This window comes from Pipistrellus kuhlii, unplaced genomic scaffold, assembly GCF_014108245.1.
Source record: "Pipistrellus kuhlii isolate mPipKuh1 unplaced genomic scaffold, mPipKuh1.p scaffold_m20_p_43, whole genome shotgun sequence".
Taxonomy (NCBI): Eukaryota; Metazoa; Chordata; class Mammalia; order Chiroptera; family Vespertilionidae; genus Pipistrellus; species Pipistrellus kuhlii.
In genome coordinates this window covers 3332852-3354582 of record NW_023425544.1, presented here as the reverse complement: position 1 = coordinate 3354582, position 21731 = coordinate 3332852, and the positions used below count along the sequence as shown (strand labels likewise).

The window sequence follows — 21731 nt, the reverse complement described above, 5'->3', positions numbered from 1 at the left end:
GGGAGGAGGGAGTGTGGGAAGAGATTATCCAAAAATCTTACCTATGGACAAGATAGTACAGTGGTAAAGGCTTGGGATGGGGCAAGAACCAGGTGTAATGGGGGAGGGAGGGAAAAGGAGGACCTCTATAATATTTTCAACAATGAAGATTTTGAAGATAAATAAGTTGTGAAGTAACAAAAAAGCACATAGAGAGTACAATGCACAACCCAAGTATTGGCCATTCCTAGTGTCCTTGTACCTGAGACACAAGGCCAACACCTGTGCCCAGAAACACCACAGTTAGTCTGCGTATGTGTGTGCTGACCTTTTCCCTCATTATTCCTGTTTTCCCTCTGGCCTCTGAGACTTCCCACAGGCCCCTTTGAGCAGTGGCCAGCACAGAGGATAGGTGATACCCAGGCAAAAACCAGTGCTGACCTGCTACTAGAAGCAAGTGTGCCCTGTCCACACCTACTTCTCCAGCATTGAGGGTCTGAATTGTGCCATGTGCGCTGAAAAATTCCACAGGAATTGCATTTTTCACTCTCTCTTCTTGAAAGTTCCCCTCCTTTTCCTGTATTGTGAATGCTTCCCAAGGTAGTTTGTTTCTATATTGAAGGCACCCTGTCTAATGCTGTGTGGTATTTCATAAAGAATATTATATTCAACAATCCTCTATTGTTTGGGCATATGGGTTTTCTCTAACCAGAGCAAACAGCCCTGAACAGTGACCCCTTCTAGCACCCAACACACCCATCAGTTTTGTTACTTACAGCAAACTCCTCGGGAGTCACTTTCAAGACGTCGAAGACAACGGCATCGTAGCTCTTGCTGGCATAGTCGCAGCTCTGGCCCTCCAGAGAGTCTGAGCTGCTGCTGCCCTGTGGGGACCAGAAGAGACGTGCCACCTGAGCAGTCTGGCTGACTTGAGTCACTGCCTACCACGCCTCAGAACTGAGGAGGCAAAGAGTGACAGGCTGCATGGTGATAAAAGCTTGTATTGTTTAGTGCTTCACTCTGTTCCAGGCACGGTGCTAAGCACTATATATGCATCATGTTAACATCTCTGAGTACACACTATTACTATTCCCATTTTACAGCTAAGGAAGTAGAGGCAATGTTACTTCCCCAAGGTAGCTCAGCTAGGAAAGTGAAGAGCCAGAAAGAGAACCTGGTTGTGAATCTACTGGATCCCAGATCACTGCACCCCACCAGCTATGTAGCGATGGGGTAAAAAATACAGCCCAATCTTCCTTCAGAGGGAACCGGCCTTCCCATCTTAGGAAGCCTGAGGAGATCACCTATTTCGTTATATCTTTCAAACATTACCAGGTTTTACCTTTTTATTTATTTTTTCTACTTGAGTTCATTGCAGGAAATTGTTACACAAAATGCTAAATCTGCTCTTAAGGCTTATTTCATGCCTGGGCCACTTGGAATTCAAGCCTGTGAGCTGATGAGGTGAGAGGTAACCGACTGGCATTGGAGACAGGCGTGAAAGTTATATTTAGTAGAGTCCCTTGTTTGGAAGAACAGTGTGAGTCCTACAAGTAAAGTGTCTCCATAAAAAGGCAAGTTGAAACTCCCCAATTGTGGCCGGTTTCATGAAAAACCCAATGCTACAGGGATCCCAGAATGCTGAGCATACCTTCTCCTCAATTTTATTTCATTTCATCAAATCCCACTTTAGGGAACCAATCACACTTACCACCCAAAAACTGTGCCCTGTTCATCAATGGTTTTATTCCTCTCAATCCACGAAGAGGGATTTTGTGGTTTCCATTAACCTCAGCATCTTGGACTGGGATTTAGAGAATATGCTTTTATTAATTCCTCTTTATTTCACTCTTTCCAAAATGGCTATATCTGGAAAAACTTTGCAATCTTACTGGAAACTAGCGTCTTTTTAGGCCAGTAAGGGAAACCAATAGTCAATAACTGAAAATGTGAGGTTAAAAGGAGAAACAGAAACTAAACCTGTAGATTTCAATAGGCCTGTGTCATTTAAAGGCTTTACAAATGAGTCTGCTACCCCAAACCCTAAGATGATCTTAAGAAGCAGGGTCCCGTGGTGGTTAAAAGGCCAGCTCCACACCAGCTGCTCCCCAACCTCAGGTGAGTGCCTTCATCTTACCAAGTCCCAGGCATCTGTAAATGGCACTGTTGGAACCTACTGCCCAGAGCTGCAGTGGATTATAGAAAATGAAGCTCACAGAGCAACTGGCAGAATCCTCTCCCCTTCCCCCCAGAGATGCTGGTTCTAGGGCTCTAGGGGTCTGGTGGGCTCAGGGATAGCTAATTTTAAAAGTTATGCCGAAACCGGTTTGGCTCAGTGGTAGAGCGTCGGTCTGCGGACTGAAAGGTCCCAGGTTCGATTCCGGTCAGGGGCATGTACGTTGGTTGCAGGCACATCCCCGGTTGGGGGTGTGCAGGAGGCAGCTGGTCGATGTTTCTCTCTCATCGACGTTTCTAGCTCTCTATCTCTCTCCCTTCCTCCCTGTAAAAAATCAATAAAATATATATATTTTTAAAAAAAAGTTATATGGGTAATGGGACAGTATCCCCTGAGGAAAACCTGTGTTACACTTTTGAAAAGTAATGAAGACTAACCGTCAATGCCCCTGGACCTGGCCATCTATTCTGCCCTCAGCCCTGTACACTCCTGAGTAGAGGGGGACCCGTGCATCACTGCATGCCACACCCATCTTCCCGGAAGTGGCACTGCAGGTGACAGGACAGGTTTTCTTCAGGACAGGTGGTGTTATCACAGTCAGGAGCGCACCAGGGTGGGTTCCACAGGCTTGGCTTTGATTCCCACCCACCACTGACCAGCTATGCGACTGAAAGCCAGTTTATACACTTCTCCCTGCCTTAGTTCCCTCATCTATAAATTAGGGGTAAAACAACAGTCCACACCTCATGGGGCTTTGTGAGGACTAAGTCAGATAATCTCTGTGAAGATGCAAAAAATGAGCTTGGTATATAGTAAGAATAATCATGGGTGTGGATATGAGTAAACATGTTATTCAGTCACCAAAATTTATTGAGCACTTCAATTATATATGTATTCATTCATTCATTCAACAAATGTTTTTGAGTATTTGCCATGTTCTGGATATGCACACATGGACCTGTATACACACACGTTGTGTGCATATACACAGTATAGATGTATGCATGTGTGCGCACGAATGTGTAAATACAGGGAGAAGAAAGAAGTTTACTATAGATAAGGTGTAAATTGTAAATAGAAACAGAATTCTGATTCCTCTAGTTGCCAAACAGTCCATTTCTGGGCTTCAGGTTTTATAACTTTCCTGTAATACCCATTGCACCGGCCCCAAACACGTGCTCAAACAAGGGTCCTTGTTTAATCAAAAATTGCCCCAAATACATTCATTGGTGATGCTGGCAGTGATGATGCCGTAACGTTACTTAAATCTATAATATATTGGAGCCATCAAAAATTTTAAAAGGCACCCACAAGTCTGCTTTTCAGAACCAGAGAACAAAATAGGAAAACTTTCAAAAGATTTATAAGAAATGAGCTAGTTCCTGTGAATTTCTAGTTGATTACATAGGATCGTTTCAAAAGCCCAGCTCCACTCTAGGGGCCCTGTGAGCTCAGGACACTGAGTGTGGCCAGTGTGTTACAGGACCAGGCGTTACACACTGGATGTGGTGCCATCCCCAGGCCACGGATGACACCCACTCCCCTGCGTGCCTGCTACATTACTGAACTTGGAAAGAAAAGTCCCAGCCCCCTGGGAAAGGCCCAGCCCAGGACACTCTCAGACCACCAGTCCTCACAGCCGTTTCCTCCTGAGGAAGGTAAATAAGAGCACAGGCCAGTTGGAATCAGTTCTGTCTGACTTCATTCCGGAATGTGTGACTTATTTATAATCAGCGGCGGCTTTTCTGGGGAAAGGTCTGATCTCTTGGTGCACCAACATGGAATGTGGCACTTGCTAACACTGGACCGATCAGCTATTTGTTTTTCTTTGAAGAGAGAGACTTCAGAAAACATACTGGTCCTCAGGACTGACTGCCTCCCAAATCTCACGCCCGGCATGGCCAGGGCCTGGGGAGTGCTAAGAATGGTGGTATTCATGGAGCCCTGCAGCTTCGCTGCTCATGACTCAGCGGGAGCCTGGCAGCTCTGCTGCCCCCACCGTCAGATCCTCGCAGTCTCCGTACCTGTGGAGTGGCGGAGGTGACCAACACGCTAGCCATCAGACCATTCCTCTTGTACATAGTCTCCAGGCCACAGGGAGCTTCAGGGCAGCCTCTGTCGGTGACATAACCCGTCTGGAGAAGTCCTGCAAGGCAAAGGAGCTCATAAAAACCAGCCCTCAAAGACAGCTAGACCCCACCTTTGGGGAAAGGGGGTGACAAGATTTGAGCAGATGACCCCAGAAACCTTTAAAGAAAGATTATAAGCTGGTGGCCTTTGGGCTAAATGTGGCCCACAGATGTACTTTGTTGGGCTTACACACGTTTTAATATTTTTTAAATGAATCACCTATGTTTAAAACTTGAAAGGTTTCATGCAGGATCCTGGATTTCTGACATTTCTTGAAATTAGGAATACCTGGCAGTACCAGGCCCACATCCCCGCCCACCTGGCCCTTGCAGGCACTAGAGTTTGTGATCTTAAAGTGGAGACAGGTGAAGAAGACAAATGGATTCTGCTGTGTCTGCCTGTGCACCAGACCATGTCAGCAGCAATAATGTGGAGAGCAGCTAATATTGCACAGTACTCGCCTGGTGCCATGCGTTTTACACACCGCAGCTCACCTAACCCTCACTGCAGTCCTTGGGGAGGCCCTACCATTACACCCACAGGGCACAGAGGAATCAGAAGCAGGGAGCTAACGTGACTCACACTTTGGTGCCTCAGCTCATGCTGTCCCCATCCCATCAGCATTCAAGATCCTACTCAGCTGTCATTTCGTCTGGTTATCAGGCCTGGACCACCCAGAGCAACATCAGTTGCTTTATACCAATGTGTGTGTACACAATTCTAACACAGCATTTATCACATCATCAAACATTTCAGAACCGTAGCCACACGAGCTTTTTTGCAGGAAAGTGGTGAGGAGAGTGGGGAGATTGTAATGGGAGGAGGGAAGGAGAAGGCAAAGGTTCCAGCTGGAAGCCAACTGCAATTTCCCAGGCACAGATGAGGAGGGTACTCTGAGCTAAGTTTGCAGCAGTGAAGTCAGAGGGAAGGAGACAGGCCAAAAGGCATTCAGGGCAGAATTCAATAGAAATTGATGAGGGCGGGAGGGAGCACAAGCCGAGGATGAATGGTTTCTGGCTGGAGGTACCAGAAGGATGATGGTGAAGGGACAGAGGTGCGGGAAAAGATGATGAATTTAATTTGTGACATGCTGGGTCTGTGGTGCCAAGGACATAATCAGTCCTGGTAAGCAAGATCAAGCCCAAAGGTCACTGGGAAAGATGGAAAACAAGGAGGTACAAGTCTGGTCTTGAACTGTCTGTGTACCCACTATGCTTCCGGCAGCCTGAGCTAGAAAGACAGGGCTTGTTTCCGATCTCACTCCTGCATGTCTCGCCACTGACGAAAACAGACTAATTTATGGGCAACAATTCTCAGACAAGTGATATTTCACATGGAAGAAGAAAACAGAACCAAACAGAATGGAAGATCCTTTCCAGGGCCCCGAGAAACCTCCACCCACCCACCTTCAGTCCCTGAGGCCTGGCCAAGCTCCAACTCCTGGTCAGGAACCAGACTCCCAACAAGGAGGTAAGCCCGGCTCAGCCCTTCCCTAAGAACCCTTCCCCAACCCCATGGGCCGGCCCTAACGATGGGAGCCAAGCCTCCCAGGCCAGACTGAACCACAGTGGCCACCTCGTTCTCCTGAGAGCTTGAAACCCCGAGATGCCAATCTCTGCTGGTTAACCAAACAGAGGGACTGTACCCTCGGGAGCAGATGTTGGCCAAATCCTGCCGGGTGCAGGGTCAGTCGGTCAAAAAGAGAGGCACAGAGAGAAGCTCAAGAGACAACGGTGTCTGAAAGGTCGGGGAGAGCACTGGGCCTGGTTCCCACTGCTTTTTAACAAATGCCTCTTTTTCAGCATCAGATAGATTTCCAAAGACCTTGGCAAAGGCTATTTCCTAAACACCAAGGTCACACAGGGGCCCATGTGAATGGGGGAAGATACATGCCACCATCCATCCATCCATCCACTCACTGAGCTCGTGTCACACAGGCACACTCGTGCTAGGAGTTCCTAACCGTTGTGTGCCTTGGACTCTTTTGGCTGTCTGGTGGAGCCTCAAGGCCCTTTCTCACAGAAATATTTTTAATTGTGTAAAATAAAATTATACAAGAAACCAATCACACAGGATTTCCCAGGAAACCAACTATATAAAAATACAGTCATTAAATTATTTTTAAAACAATTGCAATGTAGTAAGGGAATAAATTTTAATTATTTATGTATGTATGTATTATTGCATTAAATAACAAAATCTATTGGTGGATCTGGAAATTACCATAATTTCAAAGCAGTATGAGCACAGGCATTCTAAGATACCCACAGCTAATATGTGATAGAAAAACATCTGTGAATTTTATTGGTGACAAAGTCCCAGATACTATCAATATTACTGTGATGCATTGTCTATGTTAGTAACTGAGAGAAAATTGTGAAAATAAAGATACCATTTTCCCCATTCAAATTCAGAGATGCCTGGTCGAGAACCGCTGTTCCAGGCTCTGAGACCATGAAGTGAACAGTCCCTGCTCCCATAGATTTCATATTCCAGGGTGGGAGCCAGAAAATACCATGAAGAAGATAATTTATGCTAATAAAAGGGTAATATGCTAATAGTCAGGATGCCCTCATGTGTAACAACCGAACAGCAGGAGGCGCAAGTGGGAAGGGACTTGCAGCACCGGAGACTTGCATCATGCCATCACAATCCATCCGGAGACTTGCATCATGCCATCACAATCCATCACCAGGAGGCCTGGGGCCCAGCGGAGGCCTCTGCTCCAGGCCTGGGGGTCCCTCAGCTCCTGCCTATCTCTTTGGGGCAATCCATCAAGGAGCCCCGGATGAATGGGCAGGGCCTACCTCTTTGGGGCGATGGAAATCAGGGCTCCCACACTGTGACAGGGCATAGGCCAACCTGGGGGATCCCCCCCCCCTCCTTCCCCCAGTGCACGAATTTTGTGCACCAGGCCACTAGTTTCTGATGAGAAGTGTCTTGAAGAAACACATGGAGGGGAATACAGTATTTGTCAGGGTGGTCCAGGAAGGACTCTCTGCAGATGTGATCTTTGAATTGAACCTTAGGAAAGAATCAACCACAGGAAAAGGACTATTCTTAGCAGAGGGCACAGCAAATGCAAAGGTCCTGGATGCACATGAGCATAGGGGTGTCGAACTCAATCAGAGAAGGGGCCAAAATCTAAAATCCAGCCTAAATCGCAGGCCGAATGGTTTACTGAACAGTCATAAACTGTCATTGTAATGGAAACGCAGCGGAGTGCAGTGATGACAGCGCGGTGCGGGCCACATTGCAAGGCCTGGCGGGACGGATTTGGCCCGCGGGCCTTGTGTTTGACACATGTGGCATAGAAGCTTTGTGACAGAGGCAGATGGCCATGGCTGGAGCTTAGAGAGTGGGAGGCAGTGGACAGACAGGCTGGGGCCAGGGCCTGGAGGGCCTTTCAGGCTACAGTGGGGGGTTGGGGTTTATTTGGAGTACACTAGAGGGTTCTGAGCAGGGGAGTGACATGGCCTGATCTGTTTTGAAGGTCACTGTAGCTACTGTGTAGAGAACTGGGTTGGAGAGCCAAAAAAAAAAAAAAAACAGAAGCAGTGAAGCCAGTGGTGGGTAAGGAACGATGATGACAAGATTGCTGGCCACGGGGACCAGGGATGGGTTTGGGAGAAGGTTTGGAGGTGAAGCAGACAAGACTTGTCAATGGACTGCATGTGAGGGAAAAGGAAGAGAGGATGAATGGGGGCCGTTATGACCGGGTAGATGTTGACCTAAAAGCCATACGCTCATCAGCAGTTTGCTCATCATTCACTGAACAGCCCCAAGTCATCCTCTACCGAGACAGCTGGTGCACCAGTTCTGGGGACCCAGAGTCGAAGGTGACACAGCCCTGTGTCCTATGGTGCATGTGGGAGAGAAAGTCCAACAAGGACACATTACAGGTTCACCTTGTGGGGGAGAGGGTCAAGGAAGACATCACTGAGCAGAACTACTGAGTTGGGTCTTAAAGGACCAGGGGCAGTGTTTCAGGGAAAGAGCGGAGAACAGGAGGGCAGTGTGAGCAGGTATGGAAGCGCGCAGGTATGTAATGCCAGTGTGCCAGGAGCACCAGAAATCCTCCCCCTTCTCCCTTTATCTCAGCCCCATGCTCAAACACAGGCACTGAGGCACAGCAGCAAACAAGCCAGGCACAGAGTCTGTTTGACAGGCGGCCCTGACACATCTGTGCAGCAAACATGGCGAAGTTTTTCCTAAGCCCTGAGCTGTGTGCAGTCTGATCATCACTGTCATCCTGACAATTTACCAAACGCTTTGTTTCAGGCTCTGGCTAAGGATGTTTATGCATTAAAAATTTTTTTTTTTTTACAGATGAGGAAACTGGCACTCAGAGAGAAATTAACTCTGTCACTTAGGGATACGATTTGATGTGCTTGCATTGACTGTGTTGCCTGTCACACTGGAGGCAGTCTGGCCTAAAAGTAAGAGCACCAGCTGTTTTATTTTATTTTTTTCCACTTTATTATTTATTTTTTTTTATTAAGATATTATATGTATACATATCTTACCATTGCCCCTCCCATACATGCCCTCCCTCCCCAGACTTTTTCGTCCATTGGTTATGCTTATATGCATGCATACAAGTCCTTCAGTTGATTTCTTATCTCCCCCATTTTAGTTGGGCCATTTTAATCTGTACATACCAAAATCCTATTTTCCACCCTCCCTCTGCCTCTCTCACCTCTCTCACCTTCCTCCCTCTCTCTCTCTCCTTCTACCCCCCTCCCCATCTCTCTCTCTCTCTCTTTCTCTCTCTCTCTCTCTTTCTCTCTCTCTCTCTCACACACACACACACACACTGGCTGCTAACGCCTCCTTGGAAACGAAAACACAGCAGGAGAAAAAGCAATTCTCATGATGTAACTCGGCAAGCACGTGGCAGTTGTAGCAGAACCACAGAACAATCCCCCGTCTCTTGTTTCCCTGTGACAGAGTCTGGTCTGGTGTGTGTGGGCTCCAGAGGAGGGGAAGGAAAATCCCATATGCAACATTGGTTTTCTTCCAAACTCAAAATTCTGCTTCAGCGTTTCAGGCTCAGGAAACCAAGAAAATAACATGAGACAGTCTGGTGCAGACCACTGTTGAGAAGGCAGAATAACCACTTTTTTCTAAGCTTATGGAGACTGTTTCAAAGAAAATACACACATCCAGGAATGTTCAATTACAGGAGAGTGATCTCTTCCAAATGTTCGGACAAGTATGAAAATGGACGCCAGGCCCGCTTCCTCGGCCTGGGGCTGCTCTCCGCCGACGTGGTCGAAGCTTGCTCCAGCTTCCTGTGCTTGAACAGAGGCTGCGACAAAGACGGATAGGAAGGAAACAACGCGGGATTCTCCCCACAACCCCTCCACCAGTATCTGGCCCACTGTAGGAGCGATAAGTGTACATATGTGTAGACTCTCTGAACCACGGACACAGGACCAGGTTTTGTGTTGCCAAAAGGTTTCCCTTGGAGCCCATCCCTCTGGGGCTGGACCCTGCTAGCACTCAGGAAGGCCGCCTTGTGTGGCTGGCACTGCTGTTATCTCTACCTCCTCCTGACCCTCTGTAAGCTGGCCAAGCCTCTTTTCCTGGCAAGCAGCAGCGTCTGGCGGCTTTCACAGAGCGGCCTGGCCACGTAAGCACGTCAGACCTGCCATACCATCACTCACTGCAGTGTCCGCCCCCCTTCCCTGCTCCTTTCTTCTCATCCCACCAGATGTTCAACATCCCACCTCTCACCTCCTCACTGAGGGGCAGGGAATGGGCGGGGGGCACCACTGTGTCCAAAGGCCACTGCACCTCCGTGGAGAGAAAGCAGCAGCGTTAGGAGGGAGGGCAGGGTTTGGAGATTGAAGGTCAGCAGATACCACGAAAAAGGGAAACAGATGGGTATCTTCTCGGGAAAGGGAAGCACCTACATTTATGGAGCTGAGGTGGGATCTACACAAACAGGCAGGGATCCACAAAGTCAGGTGACAGGCACTGACCCACCACCCACCCCCCAGCCCACACGCTGTGCGGAAGCCTGAGAAGCAGGGATGAATGAGCAAGGCCCATCTCGTCCTCAGAAACATCAAGTCCCCCGGGATGCCTAACCTTTGCAGGTAGGAGGACTTCCTGAATGTTTACATGAAAGTAAAACATGTACATGTTAAAAGTATATAAATTGGGAAGAAAGGTACAAAATAGAAAAATCCCCTCCCCCGACAGCCCCTGGGGCCTTGCCCAGGTTACACAGTTCACACCATGAAGGGCATCACATCCATGTATGTAGAAATAAAGGAGATACATAGACATACCAGTATATATGAAAATGCATTTTAGAGACCTTCCTGTTCAACACTGGAAGTGATTTAGTTCTCTTTTTCATAAATGTTGGTTAAGAAAAACCCTTGAGCCCGGCCAGTATGGCTCAGTGGTTGAGTATCAACCTATGAACCAGGAGATCATGGTTCAATTCCGGGTCAGGGCTCATGCCAGGGTTGCAGGCTCAATCCCCAGTGTTTCTCTCTCTCTCTCTCTCTCTCTCTCTCTCTCTCTCTCTCTCTCTCTCTCCCTCCCTCCCTCCCTCCCTCCCTCTCCCTCTCTCTCTCTCGATTCCTCTTCCTTCCTCTCTGAAATCAATGAAAATATTTTAATAAAAATAAAAAAACCCTTGATAACAAAAAGCTGTGATAAATGACCAACACTTTTAAATGAATTTGTGGTTTAATAATCACAGCACTGTTTACATTCACTTGGAAAACAGGGAGACGTACTACAGCACCTGGTCAGCTGGACTCGGGACCTTCCCACTGCTTGCAGCTCAGCTCGCTCCAGCCCATAGGTGCATGACCCGCCATCAATCGCAGATCTGGTGAACTCAGAACAGGAGGCTGTGGCACCGTCTCTGAGGCGGGAAAAGGAGCCAGTGCCTCTGTGGCTTAGAGAACAGACTCATCAGGATTTGAATTCTCACCTATCACTTACTCTGTGCCCTTGACAAGTTTCTGGACCTGGCCACGTCTCACCTTCATCATCGGTAAAAATGGGAGAATCGCAGTCCCCGCCCTCACAGAGGTTGAAGGGTTCATAGGATGATGCACGTGAGAGTGCTGGGGCAGAGTCCCAATGAATGACAGCTGAGGCTAGTGCTAACCCCCTCACCACCGCCTTCACCCCCTGGGGCAGGGAAGGCATGGGCAAGACTACGAGAAACCAATTTAAAGTTGAGGCAACAGGAGGAATATGAGTAACGAGTGTGTAGTTCTCATAAGCCCAGGAACGGGTTCTCAAAAGAAAACTAATGCTCTGATTGGCAGGAGAGTTTTCATGTAAACGCTTCACCAAGAGGCCGGCTAGTGCTTCCCCATGCCCATGCGAACACATATAGTTACTCCTGAAACCACAGGTTCCTTGGCTCCAAACAAGGCTGCGGGAAACAGGTGAGAGATGCCACCTGCAGCCACTGGCTGGAAGGAAGACCTGATTTTTCCATCGGAAGCGTAGGCAGCTTTTCCCGCAGGAAAATGGGAGGCCTAGGGATACTTGTGGGAGGGCTTGAAGAGAACTTCGGGAAATGGGGTAAGACAGAGAATGAAGAAATGAGGATGGTCCACTGCGGACACCTGAGCCAGCCCCGGGATCTGATGGAAGAGCACCATCTTGTCAGGAAAGGCCGCTTGCAAGGGGAGAGAAGTTCCTGACTCCCCCCGGACAGCTGGGCAGAAGAGGGAAGGCAAGAGACACAGGAAGGTTTTCTGGGCACTCCTGGGCATGTTCTCAAGCACAATGAGTTATATTAACAACGAAAAATATTAACACTGCAAGAGAAAGAGAGGACATCAGAGAAGATGAAGATGGGAAGGATGGGCTGGTCAGCTGCCTCTCCTGCCCCTGGAGAAAGAACGGTGGCACTACTCAGACCTGCCCTGGAGGAGGGCAGCCTGGGGAGGCAGGAGAAGCTGGTTTCCACAAGAGTACCAGCCAGCCACCACCTGTAAAACACCCAGGGCTTGATGAAGTCTCCTGGATGAGACGCTTTTAATGAAGCACAAAAATAAGACCATAAATTTCATCCAACGAGGACCTGGTGTGACCTTCTGAGCAGACGAGGAAACTGTCACAGACTGGGAGACTCATGAGACTCAACAATTAATTGCAGGGAGGAATCCTGGACTGAATCCTGGAACAGGAAAAGAGCGCTAGGGGGGACCCTGGTGACATTTGAAAAAGGTCAATAGTTTAGTTCACAGTATTGCACCAATGTTAATCTGATAGCTATACTGTGGTTATGCAAGCTGTTAACATGTAAGCTGGGTGAATGGTATATGTGAATTTCTATTTATCTATCTGTAAGTGTAAAGTTATCTATAATAATAAAAGCATAATATGTTAATTAGACCAGCCAGCCAAACGACCTTCTGGATGTCCTTCTGGATGATTTTGTGCATTGGGCCTCTAGTTTCAAAATAAAAAGTTTAAAAATTTTAAAAGGGATTCTACATCCTTACATGCCACTCCCCATCCCCAACAGAATCTCTACAATCAGGCCTATAATGAGGGCTCGCTCTTTACTGTACAAACCACTGTTGGTGAGTTACAAGTTCAGGTGTTTCACACGGGTGGCATGTGGGCCAAACATGCACTGTCTTGGTAGACAGAGGATAGGGACAGGAAACGATTTACTCCCTCTCTCCTTCCAAGTTCCTGCCACAGGCAGAAGACTTACTAGGTGTACCAGCTAATAATGTGGATCTTTTTCAATAGATGGAGCATGTTGATATATATGTGATTTGATATGTATGCTATTTTGTTGTATTGATAGCAATCTTCAAAACTTCATGTGTCAAAATTTGCTGAAGGTGTTAACATCATAGACATTCTTACACTTAAAAATATAGAATTTCATGCCAAAAAAAAGAGTGTTTGTGGGAAGTTTTAATTCATTACTTTATTTTGAAGAAAAGTGCTGCTGAATACTTCGAGAAGCTTATGGTCAATATGTTCCACTCGAGATACTTGTGAATGCTGGTTTAAACACTTTAAAAGCGATGACTTCAATGTGAAAGACAAAATACGTCCAGGTCAATCAAAAAGTTTGAAGACCAACAATTGGATAAAGATGCATGTTAAACTCAAAAACACTTGCAAAAAGATTAAACGCTGCTCAGCAAGCAATTTCCGATCATTTACAAGTGATGGCAAAGATTTTAAAGAAAGGAAAATGGGTATCACATCAACTGAACGAAAGACAAATGGAAAACCGAAAAGTCACCAGTAAAATGTTGCTTCAATGGCACGAAAGTCTTTTTGCATCGAATTGTAACTGGCGATGAAAAATGGGTTTATTTTGAGAATCCCAAACGCACAAAATCATGGGTTGACCCAGGTCAACCATCAACATCAACTACAAGGCCAAATCGCTTTGGAAAGAAGATAGTAATGCTTTGTGTTTTGTGGGATCAGAAAGATGTGGTGTATTATGAGCTTCTAAAACGAGATGAAACTGTTAATACTGATTGCTACCAACAACAAATAACCAATTTGAACCACGCTTTGATTGTGAAACGACCAGAATGGGTCAGAAGACACGGCAAAGTAATTTTGCTTCATGATAAAGAACCATCACACACTTCAAAACCAGTTAAAGACACGTTAAAAGATCTTTCTGGGAAATATTAACCCACTCACCGTATTCACCAGACCTTGCTCCTTCAGATTAGCACTTGTTCCGGTGGATGGCACATGTACTTTCTGAGCAGCACTTCAAAATGTATGAAGTAGAAAATTAGGTCTCTGAATGGTTTGCCTCAAAACAAAAAAAGTTCTATTGGGATGGTACCCACAAATTACCTGAAAGGTGGGGGAAATGTATAGCTAGCAATGGACATTACTTTGAATAAAGCACTTTTGATGTTCCTCTTGAAAGTATCGTGTTTTCTTTTATTACAAAATCTGCATTATTAACCGGTACACCTAGTAACTGATCTAACTGGTAGCGGTCCAGGTCATTAACTGGGCCACACCCTTTAGGAGCATCACTAAGTGCCAAAAGGTCACACACCGGTTAAAGGCCCTCTTTCCTCCCCACTTGCTGCTGTGAGATCCCAAGGTGAACAGAGCCCTGCCTGGGCTCAGCTTTCTTTGACTCCCACATGTACCCCTAAGTGTGCCTGCCTGGCCTGCACGTTCCTGGACACTGCTGCTTGTCAGGGGTGTACAGAGAAAATGACATTTTCACATCAAACTATTAAAAATAGATGTTGCTTTCAAAACCATAAACTGGGTCAACACATTCGCCTTCCCTTTTTCAAATCTTGTTAAAATGACCAAAGAAACAAGAAATAAGAACCAGAAATCTGATGCAGTGTTAAAATACAAGAAAGGATGACATCAACAACCAGAATGGAACTGGGTTGAGGAAAAAGCTATAGGTGTTAGACATCTGGCCATACAATCAACCGTTTCTTCTATCCAAACAATAAATAGCAAAAATGTACTGGCACAAGAGCCTACATATATATCTTTTAAGAAATGTATAAATTTCATTTGAGGCAAATTATGAAATTTTACTAAAAGACCAAAAAAAGGAGTTTGAAATCAAAGGAGAGCTATTTCACTTCTCTTAAGAAGGAAGAATATTGTAAAGACATCAATTCTCCCCAGCTGATACATGTATAAAAAGTAAGCTCATTCTAAATCCTAAGGGAATTCATTTTGGCATTCAACACATTTATTTAAACTCCCATCTGGAAGAATCGTTAAAAGAGCTAAGTTTTCAAAAATCAGCATGATGAGAAGGGGCCTGTCCTGCCAGGAAGCCCCATGGAAGAGATGAACCGATTGGCAGAACAGAGCAGTCCATAACAGAGGACCCAGGATACATGAGAATTAATATCTGACCAAGACGTCATTTCAAACAGTGATGAAGGCGGCACTAAGCAATAAATGTTGGTGAAACAATCTACTATCACTTGAGGAGGGCATTAGTTAAAAAATTTACCCCATCCTATATAATAAAAGGGCAATATGCAAATCGACCAAACTGTGGAACAACCTGTCGCCATGACACACACTGACCACCAGGGGGAGATGATCAATGTGGGTGATCAGTGCTCTCCCACAGGGGGAACACCGCTCAGCCAGAAGCCAAGCTGACAGCTGGAAAGCACAGCGGTGGTGGCAGGAGAGCTGCGCTAAGGATGTGCAATTGACGGCTCGCGGACTGTGAGGGCATGGGCCGGGCTGAGGGACCAGCCCGCCCTGGCCCCCCAAGTGCACGAATGTCATGCACTGGGCCTCTAGTATTATATAGAAGAATAAATTTTTGATGGATTAAAGATTTAAACAAAAAATCCTCACAAAATACTAGTAGATACACAAATCACTTTTTAATAGGCTTGGGGTGAAAAAATCCTCTCTAGGGTAAAACAAAGGCCAGAAAACAAAAGAAACCATTGGCAGGTTTAACTACATTAAAAATTAAAACTTCTGACTAGGAAAAGACATTATTAAAAAGATGAAAGAAAAGGCAAAAAACAAAGGGGGGAAAAAAAGATAAAAGACAATCTACAAAGTGGGGAAATGGTGTTTGTGATGTTACATGAGAGATGAGGAAGTAATATCCTTAATACAGAAACACTCCCCCACCCCCACCCCCCGCCCTGGCTGGCTGGAGAGTCTTCCTGTACACCAAAAGGTTCTGGTTCGATCCATGGTCAAGCCACATACCTGGGATGCAGATTCCATCCCCAGTCAGGGCACACAGGAGGCAACTTATCAACGTTTCTCTCTCTCTCTCCCTCTCCCTTCCTCTGTAAAATCAGTAAAACCATATCCTCAGGTATGGATTAAAAAAATAAAAGAAGATGAATCCCCCTCCAAGAGCTATGGCTCAACACGCAGCAGACATGTGGTCTTGGGTAGGGGCTTGTTACCTACAAAGAGAGAAGCTAAGAGCGGCACCTTTCACAGGTGTGAAGCTTATGGTATGAGGATTACATGAACGGTTGTGTGTAAAGCACTAAGCCCAGAATCTGAGCAAAGCAAGGAAATCATCAGACTGGCAAGCAGGGGTTATGTTCCAGGAAGGTCTCTGACTGCAACACCACCTACAAAAGGCAAGAAAACGCTGAGAAACCACATGGCTGTGTTTCAGAACAGGCGGTGGAATGTGTCCATTCAAGGGGACACTAAGCAGCGGTTTAAAAGGAGGAGATAGATCAATATTTACAGACAGAGAAAGATGTCCACAAATTCAGGACATATTAACATTCATTCATTCAACGTGTATTTACTGAAAGTCTAGGTAAGAGACTATGATGATGTCTCTTATCTACACTAGTGTGTGTCAGGCACTGTTCCAGGTGCTGGGCACAGAGCAGTGAAGAAAAAGCCAGAAGTTCCCCTGTACATTCTAGAGTAAACAGACAACAAATAAAAATAAAGCGTTCAGTAAAATAAATGGTATGTTGGCTGGCGATAGATGATAAGAGAAAAAAGCAAAGCAGGGAAAGTGGGAAGGGGACGGGGTTACAATTTTGAAGGGGTGGGGGGCGTCTGAGAAGCCCTCACTGAGAACGTGACATTTTGGATATGTTTTTAAATAGTTATGCATACTGTGAACACACATACTAGTACAGAGGATATCTATTCAATTGTTTATATCGTTGCTTCTTAAAAGTGTCATTGTATGACAATTTTACTTTATATTTTTTGTATACCTATTCTATTTTTTTAATTATTATGATAAACATTTATGAGAAGCATAGCATTTAAAGAGAAAATTGAAAATAAACTTCCATAGACAAGCACTTCAAGGATAGCTCACCACTAGGTATTAGACTTAGGCAGTTGGAGTCAGATGTCTGGTGTTGTGGCGCCACCTGGTGGCCACTTCCTAACTGATAACTCTCATTTCCAACTGTGAAAGGGAAGCAAGAGGCAAGAGGCACAACTGAATATAAAAACCCTCTAGCCCTGTGGATAAGGGCTGGGAGAGAAATAGGCAAACGAACACAGTTTGATTTGTGGGGGTGGGAGGCAATCGTGGGGTTTAATTAGCTTACTTTTCAATCATAATCTTATAATGGTGCTTCATTCCTTTATGTGTAACTGCAATGAAGCAGCCCAATGGGACAGCCCAATGTGCTCACTGGAGGGACAGGAGTGGAGTGAGAGATAGCTGGGCAGCACAGAGCTAACCCAGGCCATGTGCATGTGTCCCCAAGAAGGCTGGGAGATTCATAAGACAGGGACTCAGGTCACAAGGTACTTGGAAGAGGAGGGGTCTTTCCCAATGAAAGGTCCCAGGAATCTGGCTGGCAGGAGCAGACACACCCCTGCCCTCAATGATTACTCTCCGCAGTGAAAGCCAAAGGAGACAGGCATATCCCCTGGGTGAAGGGGAAGCAATGCTGATCACACCGAGAACACGGCATGGAATACTTGTCTCTTCTCCATCCTTCGGGTGTGGGTCAAGGGCCTCTCCTTTGTGCACCCTCCATTTTACCTACTGTGGCACTTGTCACTATGGCAGAATACCTTTCTCTGGGCACCTCCCTGCTGAACCAGAAGTCACACCTATCTCATTTAACCTCAGAGATAAGACTTGTAAATCCAACAGTTCTGGACTTGAATCCTGGCACAGCCACCTACCACCTACATGACACTTGCAAGACCTGGAAGCTTCCATTTCCCCGTCTGTAGAGTGGGGATCTGGGACTGTACTCCCCTCGTGGGAGCATAAACTAACAGCCCAGCTGGCACACAGGAGAACCGGCGGGGGCCAGGCACCTATCTAAGAGCTTTACATGTCTGGCATTCCTGAGCTGAGGCCACCTCTGTGGAGTGTTGATCAGTGTAAGAGCTCAAATGTTATTTTCTCCACAGTTCCCAGCACAGCTCCCAGAAAAGTCTGTTGGGTTCGCAATAAAAATGAATGAACTACTCCCCCAGCCTGCTGCAAAAAGGGGCAAGATTACAGCAAGATGGCAATGCTAAGCCACCCCATGAGCACTCCCAGCCACCTGCAAAAAAAAAAAAAAAAAAAAAGGGCTCAAGACTTCAAGGAGAGAAGGTGCTCTGGCAGGTGCAAACATCCCTGCAGTACAGGGGAGGTGGGGAAGAAGGGGGGTAGAATTGGCACAAATACCTGGGGCTAATGCACTGGGCTCAGGTTCAGGTTCAGATCAGGCAAGACCCATGTGGATCCACCCCAGAGAAACTTCAGCTAAAAGTGGGTGAGACTTGGCCCACTGGAGTGGCTCAGTGGTTGAGCATTGACCTATGAACCAAGAAGTCAAGGTTCAATCCTTGGTCAAAGCACACGCCCAGGTTGCAGGCTCACTCCCCAGGGTGGTGCATGCAGGAGGCAGCCAATCAATTATTCTCTGTCATCATCAATGTTTCTATCTCTATCTCTCTCTCCCTCCCTTCATCTCTGAAATCAATAAAAATATAAATAAATAAATAAATAAGTAAACAAATGTGAGACTTGCCATTTCCGTTCCCAGGCTCCCTAAAGACTGACCTTCAACACACCCAACCAGCAATCACCCATGTGAAGATCATGCCTGGTCCTTGCTTTCCATTTGCTTCCTCCCCTTCCACCCATCCCCCACTCCCTTGCATACCAATCCATTCCTAAGTGGTCAGGGCCATAGTCCTCAGAGGGTAAGATCGGAGACAATGTTATGCAGAAAGTTGGGTGTGAGTAAACGAGGGGGCATTTAAAGGCACCCAACCCACTGAGAATCCCAGGTGCTGTCTGTGGGGGAGCATGTTCTGTGATGAGAGTGTGAAGTCCCTCTTCCAGCCCCTTCCCCCCGCATTCAGCCCCTTAGACATGGCTTCCAGACAAGGAGAGCTGTACAGACCAGAACAGGTGTCAAAATGTCACTGGAGCAGCTGGTGCCATGCCCACTCTGCTGTCTCACATCCCAGTGTAAACAGGGATAGGTCATCTCCTATCCCTCCTCCCTGCTCCTTTCCCTGTCTTAGTATCTCTGATCTGCTTTGTCCTTCAGCTAGAGAAGGTCACGAGGTACTTTCCTCAGGTGCAGTTAATAGATAATGCCACGTTCTGTGCCCTCCCGGGTTTTAAATGTCGTTCTTTGCAATGAACTGTGAGTGACATCTTGGCTAGGTACACAGATGCTGCAGCCCCTCCCTTTGACAGTCTGGAGATGCCAATCCAGTGTCTTCCAGCCTCAGGGTTGCACACGAGAAGACCAGCGAGAGTCTGATTCTCTTTCCTTTGAAAACAACCTGTTCTTCCTTCCAACAAGATTTTAAGATTTTTCTCTTTCTTCTTGGAGTTTAGGAACTTACTAGAAAACAGGTCCAAGTATCTGTCTCAGTGTGAGCTTAATGAATCCGTTTAATCTAAAGAATCAAATCTTTCTTCAATTCAGTGAAATTTTCTTCAGTGACGACTCCACCTATTCCTATCTCTCCCCTGAAACTCCCATTATTCCCACGCCAGATCCCGTGGACAAGGTCTCCAAGTACCTCACATTTTAATTCGTTATTTCTACTTCTTTGTGTTACTATTCTGGGTCGTGGGGCATTTCTTCTATTTGACCTTCCAAACCACTAATTTCAGTTCTTGTATCGATTTTAAAATTCAAAAGCCCTGTTTTCAGTTTCAGAAAGCCTCTGGTACACTGTACTCCCGTCCCTCAGCAAGTCCTCTCCCCATAAATTACAGCCTTTGTGCATCCTCTCCATCCATCCTGCCTCACAGGACCCCCTGCTCTGAGTGCAAGGCTGTCCCTGCAAATGAGCTGTCCTCTGACTTGGCCTGCTGAAGGGCACGGGCTCTCTTACTGGTTCATGCCAGGCTATTCGAGCTTCTGCAGCAGTAGCAGGCCTGTGGCCCTGCACAACCTGACAGCCTTTGCTCAAGGGGCCCCAACAAAAGGAGCTGGCAAACCATGACCTTCCTGCTGCGAAGTGGGGAGCAGATCCTCTGCCCTGTGCGGGCCCCCCACCACCCCCTGGTGATGACAGGAAAGAGGCAGTCCTCCACCAGCTGCTTGTACTGGGAGCAATTCTGCCCAGTTCTAATCAGACCGAAAGCACAGACAGTAGAGAAGAACTAAACTGACCCCAAGTCAAATCTCAACTCTGCTACCTGTGTGCAGTGTGACCTCTTTTTTCTCATATGCTTACCATAAGCCAACCATTGTTTCCAGTGTTCTCCTTGGGGAAACCAATCCCACTGGTAAGTTTTGGGGAACTGCTTCTTCTAAGCACTACATGATTACTTGTCCTGTAGTTAATCACAAAACATCAAGGGATACTGGGGCCCTGCCAGGAAAGCATCAGAAACTTCACCTTCTGTCTCTTTTGTGATAATGGGTTGACAGAAGGGTAAGACTACAAGAAAATCTCAAAAATATAAAATACTTCAGCTTTTAACATTTTTGTAACTGCTCCTACCTGAACAGAACCTCCTATACTCTCTGCCTCTTGCCATATTCTTTTACATTATATCAAGATCTGAGGGCCATGGCTGCAGAGGGGATAGATGCTGGGAGCCCTAAAAGATTCCATGTTGCTTTCCGAGCACCTACTGTAAGATATTAAGCAAGGCACTGCATGGGATACAATAATAAGCAAGGCACATTTCCCACCTTAAAAGAGCTTAAAAGTCTAGTCAAGGAGGTAGGGCAGGAAGGACAGGGTAAATCAGAAAGCAGAATGCAATGCAGAATGTGGCCAGGGCCATGAGAGGGGGTCAAAACACATGCCACAAAGGTTTAAAGGAAGGCGAGCTCCAGTGAGCAGAGGAAGGCTGGAAAGCATTCTTAGAAGAGGTACCAAATGGGGAGGGCAGGATCTCAGGGAGCAAGAGTTGCAGGGGGAAAGAATGGAGAGTGGCAGCTGGTTGCCCAGTAATTGTCATTTCTTCATATTCCCTCACCCAATCCTCCCATAGCCAAGTATAACCCACACAAAGAGCTGACCCTTTCTGATGAAGGGTCTGGAGCTAGGACAGCTGAAAGCAAGGAAGGGAGCTGAACTTAGAAGAGAGGAGAGGGCCTGCAGGGAGCTACATGGACCTGAGCTTGAGAGAAAGGAGGATGTCCAGGTAGCCACAGCTGCTGGGGAGTCACATACAGAACATTTGTCTTCCGACCAATGGGAGCAAAAGGGTGACAGCACAACAGGGAAGCAACAAGCTTTTGCACATGGGGGAAGTAGGGAGAGAAAGAAAAGAAAAAGAACCTTGACATAAGAACCACAGAGAAAACCCCAGGTTTAATCTGGGAAAAAGGATCCCTTCACACACACACACACACACACACACACACACACACACACACCATGTATGTGTTTGGCTCACCAATGATGCCTGAGGGCCCCAAAGCCCCTCCCTCCAGTTCCACCACCACCTCCTGGTCCCACACTTCATGCACCAGCAACAAGAAACCAATCCAAACACAGGATGCTGACCGAG

The 21731-nt window shown here is 46.6% G+C and overlaps 1 protein-coding gene across 14 annotated transcripts in view; it reads right to left on the bottom strand.

The window, feature by feature from the left end:
• RALGPS1 (Ral GEF with PH domain and SH3 binding motif 1) overlaps positions 1-21731 on the bottom strand; it is a 238220-nt gene that overhangs the window by 176561 nt on the left and 39928 nt on the right. For 12 of the 14 annotated variants that reach the window (XR_006739872.1, XR_006739873.1, XM_045572036.1 and 9 more), the window contains exons 2-3: positions 4180-4301; positions 756-863 (exon numbers count right to left, since the gene is read on the bottom strand). Coding sequence is in view for 11 of the 14 variants with exons in the window: in XM_045572036.1 (XP_045427992.1) it covers positions 756-863; positions 4180-4236 (165 nt within the window). In the remaining 3 variants the exon portion in view is untranslated. Of the gene's footprint in view, positions 1-755; positions 937-4179; positions 4302-21731 lie in introns of those variants that run through there. The other 2 variants (XM_045572038.1, XM_036412038.2) reach the window with 2 other exon arrangements.